We start from the raw sequence: 14,056 nt of genomic DNA on the forward strand, positions 1-14,056 counted from the left end.
GCAACAATGTTTCATTTTGGTTTTGACTGGGCAGCATGTGCAAATTTAGTCCCCAAGGGATCAAACCTGCCTCCCCATCCCCCTCCACTGGAGCTTGGAGTCTTAACCACTGGACTGCCAAGGAGGTCCAGCAATAACATTTTAAATTATCTTTTTTTTTTTAATTGGAGGCTAATTACAATTTTGTAGTGGTTTTTGCCATACATTGACATGAATCAGCCATGGGTGTACATGTGTCCACCATCCTAAATCCACCCCCACCTCCCTGCCCATCCCATCCCTCAGGGTCATCCCAGTGCATCGGCCCTGAGTGCCTTGTCTCATGCATTGAACATGGACTGGCGATCTGTTTCACATATGGTAATATACATATTTCAATGCTATTCTCTCAAACCATCCCACCCTCACCTTCTCCCACAGAGTCCAAAAGTCTGTCCTTTATATTTGTGTCTCTTTTGCTGTCTTGCATCTAGGGTCATCGTTACCATCTTTCTAAATTCCATATATATGCATTAATATACTGTATTGGTGTTTTTCTTTCTGAATTACTTCACTCTGTATGATAGGCTTCAGTTTCATCCACCCTATTAGAACTGATTCAAATGCATTCTTTTTAATAGCTGAGTAACACTCCATTGTGTATATGTACCACAGCTTTCTTATCCATTTGTCTGCCGATGGACATCTAGATTGCTTCCATGTCCTGCCTATTGTAACACAGTGCTGCGATGGACACTGGGCTACACGTGTCTCTTTCAATTCTGGTTTCCTCAGTGTATATGCCCAGCAGTGGGATTGCTGGGTCATATGGCAGTTCTATTTCCAGTTTTTTAAGGAATCTTCACACTTTTCTCCATAGTGGCTGTACTGGTTTGCATTCCCACCAACAGTGTAAGAGAGTTCCCTTTTCTCCGCACCCTCTCCAGCATTTAAATTTTATCTTTACGATACAGCAGCAAGAAAATTGTTAGGTCATTTACTAAGTTTCTTGCTAAGTAGGTCATTTTCTAAGTTATTTTCCTGTGTCTCTTCAGAAGGTTCTATAGGTAGGTAAAACGTCCTTGCTGAAACAATCAGAATGTGGGCTACTGAAGACTCAAGTTCTACTGATGCTTGAGGTGAAATAAAAGTAAAATAAAGCTTAAGAGAGAAAACTTAAGCTTTCTGCAATTTATTTAGACCCCTGGCAGGTTTATTTGAGGGATCCACTCTTCCTTATCTACTGGCTTGGCATTAAAACAAAATTGGTATTTTATCTGACTGCTAATACCAGCCAATGTGCTAAAGATAAGTGGAAACAGATTGTGATTTAGACAGGAAGAGGTTAACTATGAGTTGCTTTTAGTCCCATTTCTTTAGCAGCCATTTTAGTAGCCTTTAATAGCAATCATATTAAAGGAAAAAATAAGTGAGAATAGGGACACTGGAAGAAATAAAGCTCAATATAGTGTTTTTTATTTTTGTATCTGAGTAAATCATAACACATCTTCCATAGAAGAAGGATATGTCACTTTGTAGGTGGTGTAGCTAGATATCCTTTCTAGGAAGTAAGAGACAATAACAGGATTTATTGAACAACACACAGAATTTTCATTGTCAACTCAAATTTTAAGCTTACCAAATAGTTGTAGTTACCTCAGGGCTGCAAGAGACTGTCTCATTTTACTGTGTGCATTTACTGCCTGAATTTGTTGTTATAAGCATGTACTTTGTAATGAAAACTTTTTTTTCTAGCTGGTGACTCTTTCAGACGATTCACAGGAGTGTTGGGTCAGTCTTTACATTCTTTAGCACCTTAAAGATTAAAACATTCTTTGAATTCAAGATAAGTACCCTGATGCTGGGAAAGACTGAAGACAGAAGAAGAAGAGGGCGACAGAGGATGAGATGGTTGGATGGCATCACTGATTCAATGGACATGAACTTGGGCAAACTCTGGGAGATGGCTGGGAAGCCTGGGGTGCTGCAGTCCATGGGGTCGCAAAGAGTTGGACACTACTCAGCAACTGAACAACAACCTTGATACACAGATCAAGCTGAGCTGAGGATTAGAAGACAGATCGAACGTATTATTTCAAGTTGGAAGCGTGAGCTGACATTTTAACAGATTGCTGGACGGCCTTTGATAGTCTTTGCTTTTGGACTTCTCTTCACATTATAAAAGTGCACTGAGGAGAAGTATCTTTGGTGCCCCGGTTTCTCTGAAATCAGGACACACTGCTACCCTTTGCAGCGGCTTCCCAGAGTGCCTTTTGATTCACAGTTTTCCATCAGGTGGGCAAAATTGACCGGGTCTGGCAGAATGCCTGTTGCTGACGCTAAGGGACTAGATGACGCCCTCCTTTTCTAAGTACTCACTACTTTTAATTTCTATTCAGTTAAAGTTACATTTGTCAACAATTCACATTAAGCTATAAGGACACATTTTCCTGCACAGTCTTAGGCAAACAAACACTGTTCTTTTTAAAGTTTATGATACTAAAAATATATAGGGTACATCTGAACAGCAGAGCCCAAGACTGTTCCTTTGGATGGTTCTGCTGTGATAAATGCTTTACTGGACTGATTAGCAATCCAAGAGAAATCAAAGAAGGAAGTATACATTCACAAAATAATTTCTTTGATCCAAAAAGCATGTGACAGAATATAAGCCAGATATTTGCACGTATATGTGGGTGGGTGGAGGGAACCCACACACGGACTGATGAGACTCCCATTGTAGGCACTGCACTGCGCCCGTGTGGGCTGTGGCCCCCTGTCCACCACAGACTCTTTACCCAAGGGCTGAGCATCTGATCGCTGTACAGCCGAGTCACAGCAGTGTGAACATCTGGAAGTCTGGAAGAATTTCAGCGACCTTCCTACGGAGCTGCTCTCGCCTTTCTTCTTTTTCTCTTTCCTCTTTTGTAAATTTTGCAAACTTCTTCCATGTCTGAAACATGATCCAGAGAATCCTTCTTTAAGAATAAAAAGAGAAAAAGTGATATACTGAGGAAAAGTTAACTTTCCATCAAACTGTGCTGAAAAATTTTAAAAAATCACCTTTATTGTGAATACAATGTTATAGGGAAGGTATGGAAGTCACAATTGGGATTCAGACAGTATGAATTCGGTGAAGAAAATGAAGCAACAGAAGAGGGTGGAAGTAACTGACAGGTTATTCTTCTTTTCTGTCAGGTGGTCAGGGGAACCCTCTGTGAGAAGATGACATCTGAGCCGAGCACCCGGTGGCCTCTTGAGTGCACAGGCCAGGGGACACACTCCTCAGGGTGTCTGACCCCAGCCTGCACCTTATGGCTGAGCTGGGACTAGAGGAGCGAGGGCTTGAGCAGCCAAGGCGCTTGTGGTGGAGATGCTGGGAAACTGCGTGCGGCCTGTGCAGCACACGCCAGTTACAAGCATCGAGGTCCTGGTGCTTGGACATATGGTTTAAAAAGCCCACTGAGATTTAAAAAACCTCACCTCCAACGACGGTCTTGAATTTTAGTTGAGGATAAAAACACCCTTGGGTCAGGATCTGAAAACATGGTCCAGAGACTCACATGTTGAAGCGGGGGTGTCTGTTGTCATAGGGAGGCAGGCGATGGCCTGTTAGGATAGCATGACTACGGGATTCCTTAGTGCCCACTCCAGCTTTGCCCCAGGGATAGAAAGGTAGCCCAGTCTCTGCCCCAATAGGGTTTAACCTGGCGAACAGATCACCTCAGTGCTGCAGGGAGCTACGGTGGTGGAGATCCTGCAGGGTACTTACTGCCTGGTCTGGTGGTGAGGAGCATCAGAAGGTTTTGAAAGAGATGATGTCTGAACTTTTTAAAATTTGATATATGACTGTTTTGTTTGTATTTTTATGGCAGTTGAGGTAAAGTGACAATTTAAGTAGTAACTGCTTTTATTTACATTGTAATATTACATTCTGAATATAAAGTGGTATTTGTTAACTGAATGCTAATTGTTCATAATCTCCAGAACTTTTTTTCATGTTATTTTTCTTTATATTAATAGATTCCTACAAGATACTGGGTGTGATTCCTGTGCTGTACAGTAAATACTTGTTGCCTTTCTATTTTATGTACAGTAGTTTGTGTCTGTTAATCTCATACTCCTAATTTGCCCCTTCTCCCTTCTTTTTCTACTTTGGTAACCATAAGTTTGTTTTCTGTGTCTGTAAGTCTGTTTCTGTTTTGTGCATACTTTCATTTGTATTATTTTAGATGCCACATAAAAGTGATATCATATAGTATTTGTTTTTCTCTGATTTAATTCACTTAGTATGATACTCTCTAGGTTCATCCATGTTGCTGCAAGTGTCAATATTTCACTCTTTTTCAATGGCTAGTTAATATTGCATTGTGTGAATGAAATATTATTCAGCCATCTTCTTAAGCCAGTTATCTGTTGATGGGCACTTGGTTTGCTTCTATGTCTTGGCTATTGTAAATTGCTACTGTGAACTTTGGAGTGCATGCATCTTTTTGAATTAAAATTTTCATTTTTTCTGGATATATACCCAGGTGTGGGATTGCAGGATCATATGGTAGCTTTAGTTTTGAGAGGGTAACAGGTAGGAAGGCTAGGGGTCCTCAAGTAGAGGAAATAAACTGCAAGTGGCAGACTTTTTTTTTTTTCTTTCTTTATGCAAAATTAAAAGGTTTCTTTTCAATTCTGTGTTGTCATGGCAACACCTGGTTCTGCCTTTTCTCAAACCTTGAGTTAATCAATACATTTTTCTTATGGAAATATTTTTCTTAAGCTATGTTAATGAGTTATGTATTTGCCTTGGAATCTGCCTTTCTTCAAGTGGGTTAGGCCTAAAGACTCAAACCTTGAACCTGTAATGGCTCAACAAACCAGAATGTCTTACTCATGGAAATGTTCTCTTAAGCTATGTTAATGAAACTATATATTTGCTTGGAAACCTGCCTTTCGTTAAGATTCATGTCAATTGTTTTAAGGCGGGGGATGACTCACCTTGTGCCAATGCTATCTCAAAATGCATGTTGTGGGAAAGGGCCCTGATGCAACTCTCTCAGTTTTGAGGTGATTCTTTATCTGGTCAGCAACTTGCCAACAGATATATAACTCCTTGCTAAAAACTAACAAGGGGGCACTCTTTCTGTCCCCTTCTGAAGTCTGTGTCAGAAGCTTCCTCTATTCCTTTATACTTTAATAAAACTTTATTACACAAAACCTTCGAGTGACCAAGCCTCTCCTCCAGAGGTCATGAATCCCCCTGTAGCTCATGGCTCACAGTGCAGCCTTCCAGTTTCACAAGGAACCTCCATCCTTCCGTAGTGGATGCACCAATTTACAAGCCCCATCAACACTGTACAAGGTTTCCTCCACAGCCTCTCCAGCATGTATTATTCATAGACTTTTTGATGATAGTCATTCTGACTAGTGTGAGGTGATAACCCTGTAGCTTTGATTTGCATTACTGTAATAAATGAGTATCTTTGTGCCTGTTGGCCATCTGTATGTCTTCTTTGGAAAAGTGTCTCTTTAAGTCTTCTGCCCACTTTTTGATTGGGTTGTTTGTTTTTCTATATTGAGTTGTACGAGCTGTTTATATTGGATGTTAACCCCTAGTTGGTCAAATCATTTCAAACATTTTCTCCCATTTTGTAGGTTCTTTTTGTTTTGTTGACAGTTTTCTTTGCTTTTGCAAAAGCTTTTAAGTTTGATTAGTTCCGATTGATTAAATTTTGCTTTTATTTCTTTGGCCTTGGGAAACATTGCTATGATTTATGTCAAAGAATGTTTTTACTATGTTCACTTGTCTTAAAGTCTTTAAACCATTTTATTTATGTATATGGTGTGGGGGAATGTTCTAATTTCATTGATTTACATGTAGCTGTCTAGCTTTCCCAACACCACTTGTTGAAGAGACTTTTTTTTCCCTCCATTGTATATTCTTGCCTCTTTTATCACAGATTAATTGACCACAGGTGCATGGGTTTATTTCTGGTCTATTTTGTTCCATTGATTTGTAAATCTGTTTTGTTTGTTTTGATTACTGTAGCTTTGTAGTATTGTCTGAAGTCTGGAAGGGGTTGCATCTCCAACTTTGTTCTTTTTTCTCAGAACTGCTTTAGCAATTCTGGGTGTTTTGTTGTTCCATATCAATTTTAGGATTATGCTACTTCTGTGAAAAGTATCATGAATATTTTGATAGGGAACACATTAAATCTGTAGATTTCTTTGGGTAGTATGGCCATTTTAACAATATTCTTCCAATCCAAGAGCACAGGATATCTTTCCATTTCCTGAGTCATCTTGAATTTCCTTTGTCAATGTTTTATACATTTCTGCATACAGGTCTTTCACCTCCTTGTATGTTTGGTCCTAGGTATATTATTTTTTAGATGAGATTTTAAACAGGATAGTTTTTAAACTTTCTGGTATTTCACTATTAGTGTAAAGAAATGCAAGACTTCTGTTGTATCATTTTTTTATCCTATTACCTTGCTGAATTTATTTATTCTAATAGTTTTTGTTTAGAGACTTTGGGTTCTCTGCAGTGACAATTTTACCTCTCCCCTTCAAATCTGGATACTTTTATTTTTTTTGTCTGATTGCTGTGCCTAGGACTTCAAATTTGATATTGAAAAGTGGTGAGAGTGAGCATCCTTGTCTTGTTCCTGAACTTACTGGGAAGGTTTTCATTTTTTCAGCACCGAGTATTGTGTTGGCTGTGGATTTGTTGTAAATGACCTTTATTATGTTGTGATATGTTCCCTCTGTACCCACTTTGGTGACAGTTTTATCATGAACGGATGTTGAATTTTGTCAAATGCTTTTTCTGCATCTATTGAGATGATCACATGGTTTTTGTCTTTCCTTTTGTTAATGTGGTGTATCACACTGATTTGTATATTGCTAAACCAGTCTTGTGATCCTGGAATGAATCCAACTTGTAAATTTGTCTGATATGAGTATTGCTATCCCACTTTGTTGTTTCTATTTGATCCCCTTATTTTCAGTCTGTATGTGTCTTTTGCCCTAAAGTGAGTCTCTTTTTAGGCAGCATATTGCAGGTTTTTGTTTTTTAAATCCAGCCTGCACTCTATGTTTTTTGATTGGAGCATTTTGTCCATCAACATTTAAAGTAATTATTGATTGGTGTATACTTATTGCCATTTTTAATCCTTGTTCTCCAGTTGTTTTTTTAGTTCTTGTTTTTCTTTTTTGTGGTTTAATGATTTTCTTTTATAATATGCTTGATTCCTTTCTTTTTTGTTTTTGTGACTCTATTGTGTTTTTTGTTTGTGGTTATCATGGAGGTCAATTATGTTGGCCGAGAAATATATCTACCTGTTTTAAACTAATAGTCATTTAAATTCAAACACATTCTAAAAGATCTATATTTTTATACTCTCCTCACCCACGTTTTGTGATTTTTATGTCTTACGTCTTCATGTTTATCCTTTTACTGTTTATTGTAGTTATAATCTCTTTAAAATTTTTTCATTGTTTTTTAATCTATGTACTGGCTTATTTAAGTGATCTTCAATCCTTAACTATATATTTGCTCTTCCTATTGGGAATTTCCCTTTTCTGTGAATTCTTTCCATTTAGAGAAGACCTTTCAACATTTCTTTTAGGTTAGATTTGGTATTGCTGAATTCTTTTACTGTTTGCCTGTCTGAGAAATTCTTATCTCTTATTCTGTTCTAAATGTTAATCTTGCTGGGCAGAGGATCTGGTAGAGTGGTGAGCTCTGTTTTATTATTTGTTCTTTTAGGAGACTTCTCTTGCTCTTTTAATTGGGAGTAGTTCCTCTTCCTTTTCAGTTACATTTTCTGTCTCCATGTATTTAGTTATCCATTGTGGTGTTGAAGGAGTATTTCTATGTGAGAGATCCCTGTGTAGACTGTGTGTGTCCAGTGTTTTTGGTGAGAGAGCTGGTTTTGATATGAAAGCCAGCCACATCTGTCCTCAGGGTGTGCCAGCCATTGTCACCTTGATGGAGGTGTGGTTTTGATCTAAATCTGGTGCAAGGGCAGGACTTACTTTCTGCTTGGTGGCAGTCACTACCCTGTCAGGCTACCAGTTGCTGGAATAGAAGCCCTGAGGATCAGGTTCCATTCCCCTTGAGTGCATGCCCTGCCCCAGAGGAGGGGAGTGCTGGAGTAAGTGGGGCTCATGCACTTACAGGGCTCATGCAGTTACTAATGCACCACCTAAGTAGGTGACCTGGGCCTCACTCAGATGCAGGCCAAGGTCTCCTTCCCCACTGTCTTTGTCCCAGATCTGGTGCAAGCTGTAGTGTGGAGTGGGTGGGGCTGGTGCATTTGCTAGGCTGGAGCTGAGGTTCAGGGCATTGTGGTTGCAGGAATTGAGGTATCTGGGCTGCTTCTGTGACAGCCTTCTCCCAGGACCTGTCTGCCCCAGACCCAGTGCTAACCTGTGGTGTGGAGTGGGTGGGAGTTGGGGTGCTCCTGTGGCATCACTGGAGTGAGCTCTGACAGTGGTCACCACCACCCCACTTGGATCACATCCCTCTGGGCTGTCCCTAGAGGAGCCTCCTCCCTGGGCCTGGTTGACTCCCATGCAATGCAGGGGTGTTCACCCCATTTGGATTAGTGAGTCTGGCAAGGCAGCAGCTGCCAATGCAAGGCTTTCTCTGCCCTGGTTGTTGGCAAGCCAACTTATGTGCACTCCTTGTGAGTAGAGTTAGGGTTCTCCAGCCCTTCTATTTGTTCCAGTGATTCAGCAGCCAAAGGGGCTTGTCTCCCCCGCACAGAAGCCCAGGACTGGCATGCCCAAACCGCAGCTCAGTCTACTCACTCCCCAGGGCAAGGGTCTGCCCAAATGAACCTTCTCTTCCTTTTAGATCTGCCTCCAGGGGCCCAGGTCCTGACCCAGTGCCTTTTTCCTGTACTACCCTGTTAAGTGAAGATCTTTCTTGCAACTTTGGTTGTACAGAGTTCTTCTGATGGTTTCTGTTAGTTTTCTGTGAGAACTATTCCACGTGTAGACATATTTTTGATGTGCTTATGGGGAGAAGTGAGCTCTATATCCTCCTACTCTGCCATCTTGATCCATCCTGAACTGAATTTGTATCAGGCAAAGAAAAGGCCTTCCTAGAAGAGGGCATGTCTTGAGTAAAGGCAGAGGCAAGAATAGCTAAGTTTATATTTTCAAAAATAGTGGCATGTTGCTGCTGCTACTGCTAAGTCACTTCAGTCGCGTCCGACTCTGTATGACCCCATAGACAGCAGCCCACCAGGCTCCCCCGTCCCTGGGATTCTCCAGGCAAGAACACTGGAGTGGGTTGTCATTTCCTTCTCCAAAGCATGAAAGTGAAAAGTGAAAGTGAAGTCGCTCAGTTGTGTCCAAGTCTTGGTGACCCCATGGACTGCAGCCTACAAGGCTCCTCCATCCATGGGATTTGCCAGGTAAGAGTACTGGAGTGAATTGCTACTGCCTTCTCCAAAGTAGGGGCATCAGTTCAGTTCAGTTGCTCAGTCGTGTCCGACTCTTTGCGACCCCATGAATCGCAGCACGCCAGGCCTCCCTGTCCATCACCAACTCCTGGAGTTTACTCAAACTCATGCCAATCGAGTCGGTGATGCCATCCAGCTATCTCATCCTCTGTCGTCCCCTTCTCCTCCTGCCCCCAATCCCTCCTAGCATCAGGGTCTTTTCCAACGAGTCAGCTCATCGCATGAGGTGGCCTAAGTATTGGAGTTTCAGCTTCAACATCAGTCCTTCCAATGAACACCCAGGACTGATCTCCTTTAGGATGGACTGGTTGGATCTCCTTGCAGTCCAAGGGACTCTCAAGAGTCTTCTCCAACACCACAGTTCAAAAGCATCAATTCTTCTGTGCTCAGCTTTCTTGACAGTCCATCTCTCACATCCATACATGACCACTGGAAAAACCTATAGCCTTGACAGACGGACCTTTGTTGGCAAAGTAATGTCTCTGCTTTTTAAACATGCTATCTAGGTTGGTCAAAACTTTCCTTCCAAGGAGTAAGCCATCTTTTAATTTCATGGCTGCAGTACCATCTGCAGTGATTTTGGAGCCCAAAAAATAAAGTCTGACACTGTTTCCACTGTTTCCCCATCTATTTCCATGAAGTGATGGGACCAGATGCCATGATCTTAGTTTGAATGTTGAGATTTAAGCCAACTTTTTCACCTCTCCTCTTTCACTTTCATCAAAAGGCTCTTTAGTTCCTCTTCACTTTCTGCCATAAGGGTGGTGTCATCTGCATATCTGAGGTTATTGATATTTCTCCCGGCAATCTTGATTCCAGCTTGTGCTTCTTCCAGCCCAGAGTTTCTCATGAAGTACTCTGCATAGAAGTTAAATAAGCAAGGTAACAATATACAGCCTTGAAGTACTCCTTTTTCTATTTGGAACCAGTCTGTTGTTCCATGTCCGGTTCTAACTGTTGCTTCCTGACCTGCATACAGGTTTCTCAAGAGGCAGGTCAGGTGGTCTGGTATTCCCATCTCTTGAAGAATTTTCCACAGTTTATTGTGATCCACACAGTTGAAGGCTTTGGCATAGTCAATCAAGCAGAAATAGATGTTTTTCTGGAACTCTCTTGCTTTTTCGATGATCCAGCGGATATTGGCAATTTGATATCTGGTTCCTCTGCCTTTTCTAAAACCAGCTTGAACATCTGGAAGTTCTTGGTTCACATATTGCTGAAGCCTGGCTTGGAGAATTTTGAGTAGTGGCATAAATGGGGCTTATTCTGGCTTCTTGACCTTCTAATGAAGACCCCCCCTAGAATGCATTTCAGCTCCCATTAATTTCATGGCTGATAGTTGATATTTCTGATAATGTTGATTTTTGTTTGTTTGGTGGAGGTATTGCTGTTCAGTTAAAAAAGGCTTCAAGGAGTGCAGCTGCTTCATTTTATTTCTTCTTTCATCCATCTAGCATCCATTTTGACCATTGATAGCTTTCTGTACTTGGCTCCACTGACCCTATCTCCCACTCTCACCTGCTTTTCACACCTTTTTTCTGGCAACACTCCCATTTTCTGACTTCTGCATTTTAGCTACTACTGTTCTATCCTAACAACTCTGCCCCTTGGGGGAATTTTCTGCCTACATTTATCTTCCTTCCTCTGAACTCCTAAAGCACATGGTCACATTCACTTGTTTTGTGCTTATTTATAGTCTTACCTGCCTACCCATCTATATCTGTCTACCTCTATCTACCTTCCTACATCCATTCACCTGAGTTCCTTGACAAACATTCATAAACTCCTTGACAATTTGTGTGAAGTTGTATGTAATGTGCATATGTGCATTTTTTAGAGAGCAGGTCTGTGACTTTCATTACTGCCTCACAGGGGCCTTTGATTCCAAAGTGGTTAAGAACTACAGTATCAAGGCAATACCAGAAAAATAAGAAGTACTGGTTCAGTTGAGAAGAACTGGCCAAGTGCATAGCTAAGCTCTAAATGCAGATCTACACAAAAGCTACTGATAATGAGAGACTCATGTCTGGAGACATCTCTTAGTCCTGCCATGTATAAAATATCAGATTTGTTAACATTATAAATCTACCCAATTACAAATTATATATACCTAGAAGTGATACAGATATGCAGAATTAAACCTCATGGTCTTATTAGGAATCATCTTTCTCAGTAGTACTGAGATTTTTCATCCACAGCTTTTCTGTACAATATTCTTTCATTCAAATAAAGTTGAATTAAGAACTCAGTATCAATTTTGAAGTGTTAAAAGTTCCTTTTAAAAGATCTGTGACTAAATATTAGTGTTACTCTGGCAATAAAACATCCATTCATGTACCAAAAATCTATCATGCAACCATGTACTAGGCTTTGTCATGCTGAGGATACAGTTGCAAGCAAGATGTGATGGGGACTGAAAGATGATAAACACGTAAACAGTAAATGACAATTTCAGGGTCTTCAGTGCTGTGAAGAAAATAAGGCAGGTTACTGGAGAGAAACGAATGCAGGCAGTTGGCGTGCATTTGAGAGGAAACCCGACTGGTGAGGAGTTCTGGGTCATGCGAGAGCTGTGAAGCAGGTGTGAGTGTTTGTCCAAGGAACGCTGAGGGAGACTAGTGGGGCTGGACTGTGTGAACAAGGTGCAGAGCAGGAAGAGATGAAGTCACTGCAGTACTTTTACACCAAGTGGATGCTGGCTGAGATTCTTGTTGACTGTGTGGATTCACGCACTGATGTTGTTACTTTACACTCTGAATAGGATCACTATCTTACTATCGTATTTTAGTTTACAAATGAGATTGAATTAGAAAAGCAGGGAAGAAGACTGACTTAGCAAGAAGAGAATGATTTACAGTCAGAAAACCTCAAACCTGATTTGGAGTCCAGGCTCCACCATCTGTTATTTGGGCAATTCATCGACCGAGTGCAACTTCAGTTTCTTTACCTGAAAATGCAAATCCCGACATACCACCACCCCCCTCCACTCATCAGGTGAAACGGCGTGTGTGAAAGCCCTCTCACTGCCCCCATGTTGCATCAGGCAGCTGCCTCAGTGAATCTCTCAGTCTGTTTTTGGCAGCTGAGAAACAGAAAACAAAGATTTGGACAAAAAGGGTATTTAATAATAATGTATTAACAAAAACAAGAAAGACGGCTATTATTTTGGGTCAGCAGTGCATTAACTGCATTAACTGAAGTCCTTTGTTACCTTGTTTAGTCCTCACAGCAACCCCATAAGATGGTCTGCAGTTATCCTCATTTTATAAAAGAGGCTATAGGGAGGTGGAGTGGAGGTTTACAGGGAGGTTCAGATGCGGGCGTTTATTCAGAGGCAGGCCCTCTGAATACCCTCATTCATTGCCTATTATTTTAGACAAAATTAGAATCAACTTGCTTATGTTTTCCCAGCCCACAGATTTTAGTACTTGTAAATTAAACACGGTTTTGCTGGAGGTGGGCACCCCACTGGCGACACAATAGAAACACATTAAAAGAGAGAAAAAAAAAAGATACACACACACACCTCATACACACAAATGAAAACAAAGCAACCAAAAATGAATCGATACAGTGGGAAAAGGGACAAACACCTTCACAACAGTCTTCACACTTCAGAACCTGAAGGTGAAACTCGACATTAACTGTAAGAAATGACATTAAATCACCAATAAAGGACAAATCATTGGCTTACTTTCCAAGGAAGTACCTAATGAAGTTTAGAATATTTTTATCCAAAATGCTTAAGACAGAAAACAAATAATGTACTTAGTAGTAGTGTTAGTCGCTTAGTCGTGCGGCCCCATGGACTGTAACCCACCAGGCTCCTCTGTCCATGGGATTCTCCAGGCAAGAATACTGGTGTGGGTAGCCGTTTCCTTCTCCAGAGGATCCTCCCGACCCAGGGATCAAACCCAGGTCTCCTTCATTGCAGGCAGATTCTTTACCATCTCAGTTACAGGGAAGTCCTAGTGTACTTATATGGAATAGTTTATTTCCCAAAGACACTGAATTAAATAAGTCATCACTGTATTATAAATATTAACATGACATATAGTATGATTCTACTAATATAAAGCTCCAAGTCTTGAAGACTTCACACTTAGGAGGTAAAAATAAAAGAAGTGCAAGTAAGTGTTTATCATAAAGGTCCGGAGAGTAGTTTACCTCTGTGAGGAGACAATGGGACTTGTTACTAGGGAGGAGCCCGTGGGGACTTGTGGGGTCAACAGTGTCCTACTTCTCAACCTCAGGGGTGGTAACAGTGGTGATAGTGTCATCCACTTTCTAGTGCTCATGAAGCTGCACTGGTATGATTTAGCACCTTTCTATATTTGCATTGTATTTCACAATAAAGAATATTTGAAAAAAGGAAAATAAAACTATATGACAAAGAATACAGGACCTCTGCTTATGTGCCTTTTCATGTATTTCACATTATTTTCTGACCCATCCTGTGAGAAAGGGAGGCAGGCATCCTTTTCCCCCTCCTCTTCATTTTAGAGAGGGGGACCCTGGAGTTCCAGGCGGTTACTCTCGTCTTCACCCATAAAGTCAGGGGGCGAGCTGGGGCTGCCAACCCTGCTGGGTATCTCTAAGTGGTCAGCTCT

The 14,056-nt window shown here is 41.0% G+C and overlaps 1 protein-coding gene across 7 annotated transcripts in view; it reads right to left on the minus strand.

Annotated features, from left to right (window-relative positions):
- Positions 1 to 2,492: 2,492 nt before the first annotated feature.
- Positions 2,493 to 14,056, minus strand: part of CCDC191 (coiled-coil domain containing 191) — an 88,046-nt gene continuing 76,482 nt past the window's right edge. For 5 of the 7 annotated variants that reach the window (XM_043474901.1, XM_043474897.1, XM_043474903.1 and 2 more), the window contains one exon: positions 2,493 to 2,932. In XM_043474901.1, the coding sequence (XP_043330836.1) occupies positions 2,605 to 2,932 (328 nt within the window). In that variant the 3' untranslated portion in view covers positions 2,493 to 2,604. Of the gene's footprint in view, positions 2,958 to 14,056 lie in introns of all 7 variants that reach the window. The other 2 variants (XM_043474899.1, XM_043474898.1) reach the window with 2 other exon arrangements.

The sequence above is a fragment of the Cervus canadensis genome, chromosome 7 (genome assembly GCF_019320065.1).
Source record: "Cervus canadensis isolate Bull #8, Minnesota chromosome 7, ASM1932006v1, whole genome shotgun sequence".
Lineage (NCBI taxonomy): Eukaryota > Metazoa > Chordata > Mammalia > Artiodactyla > Cervidae > Cervus > Cervus canadensis.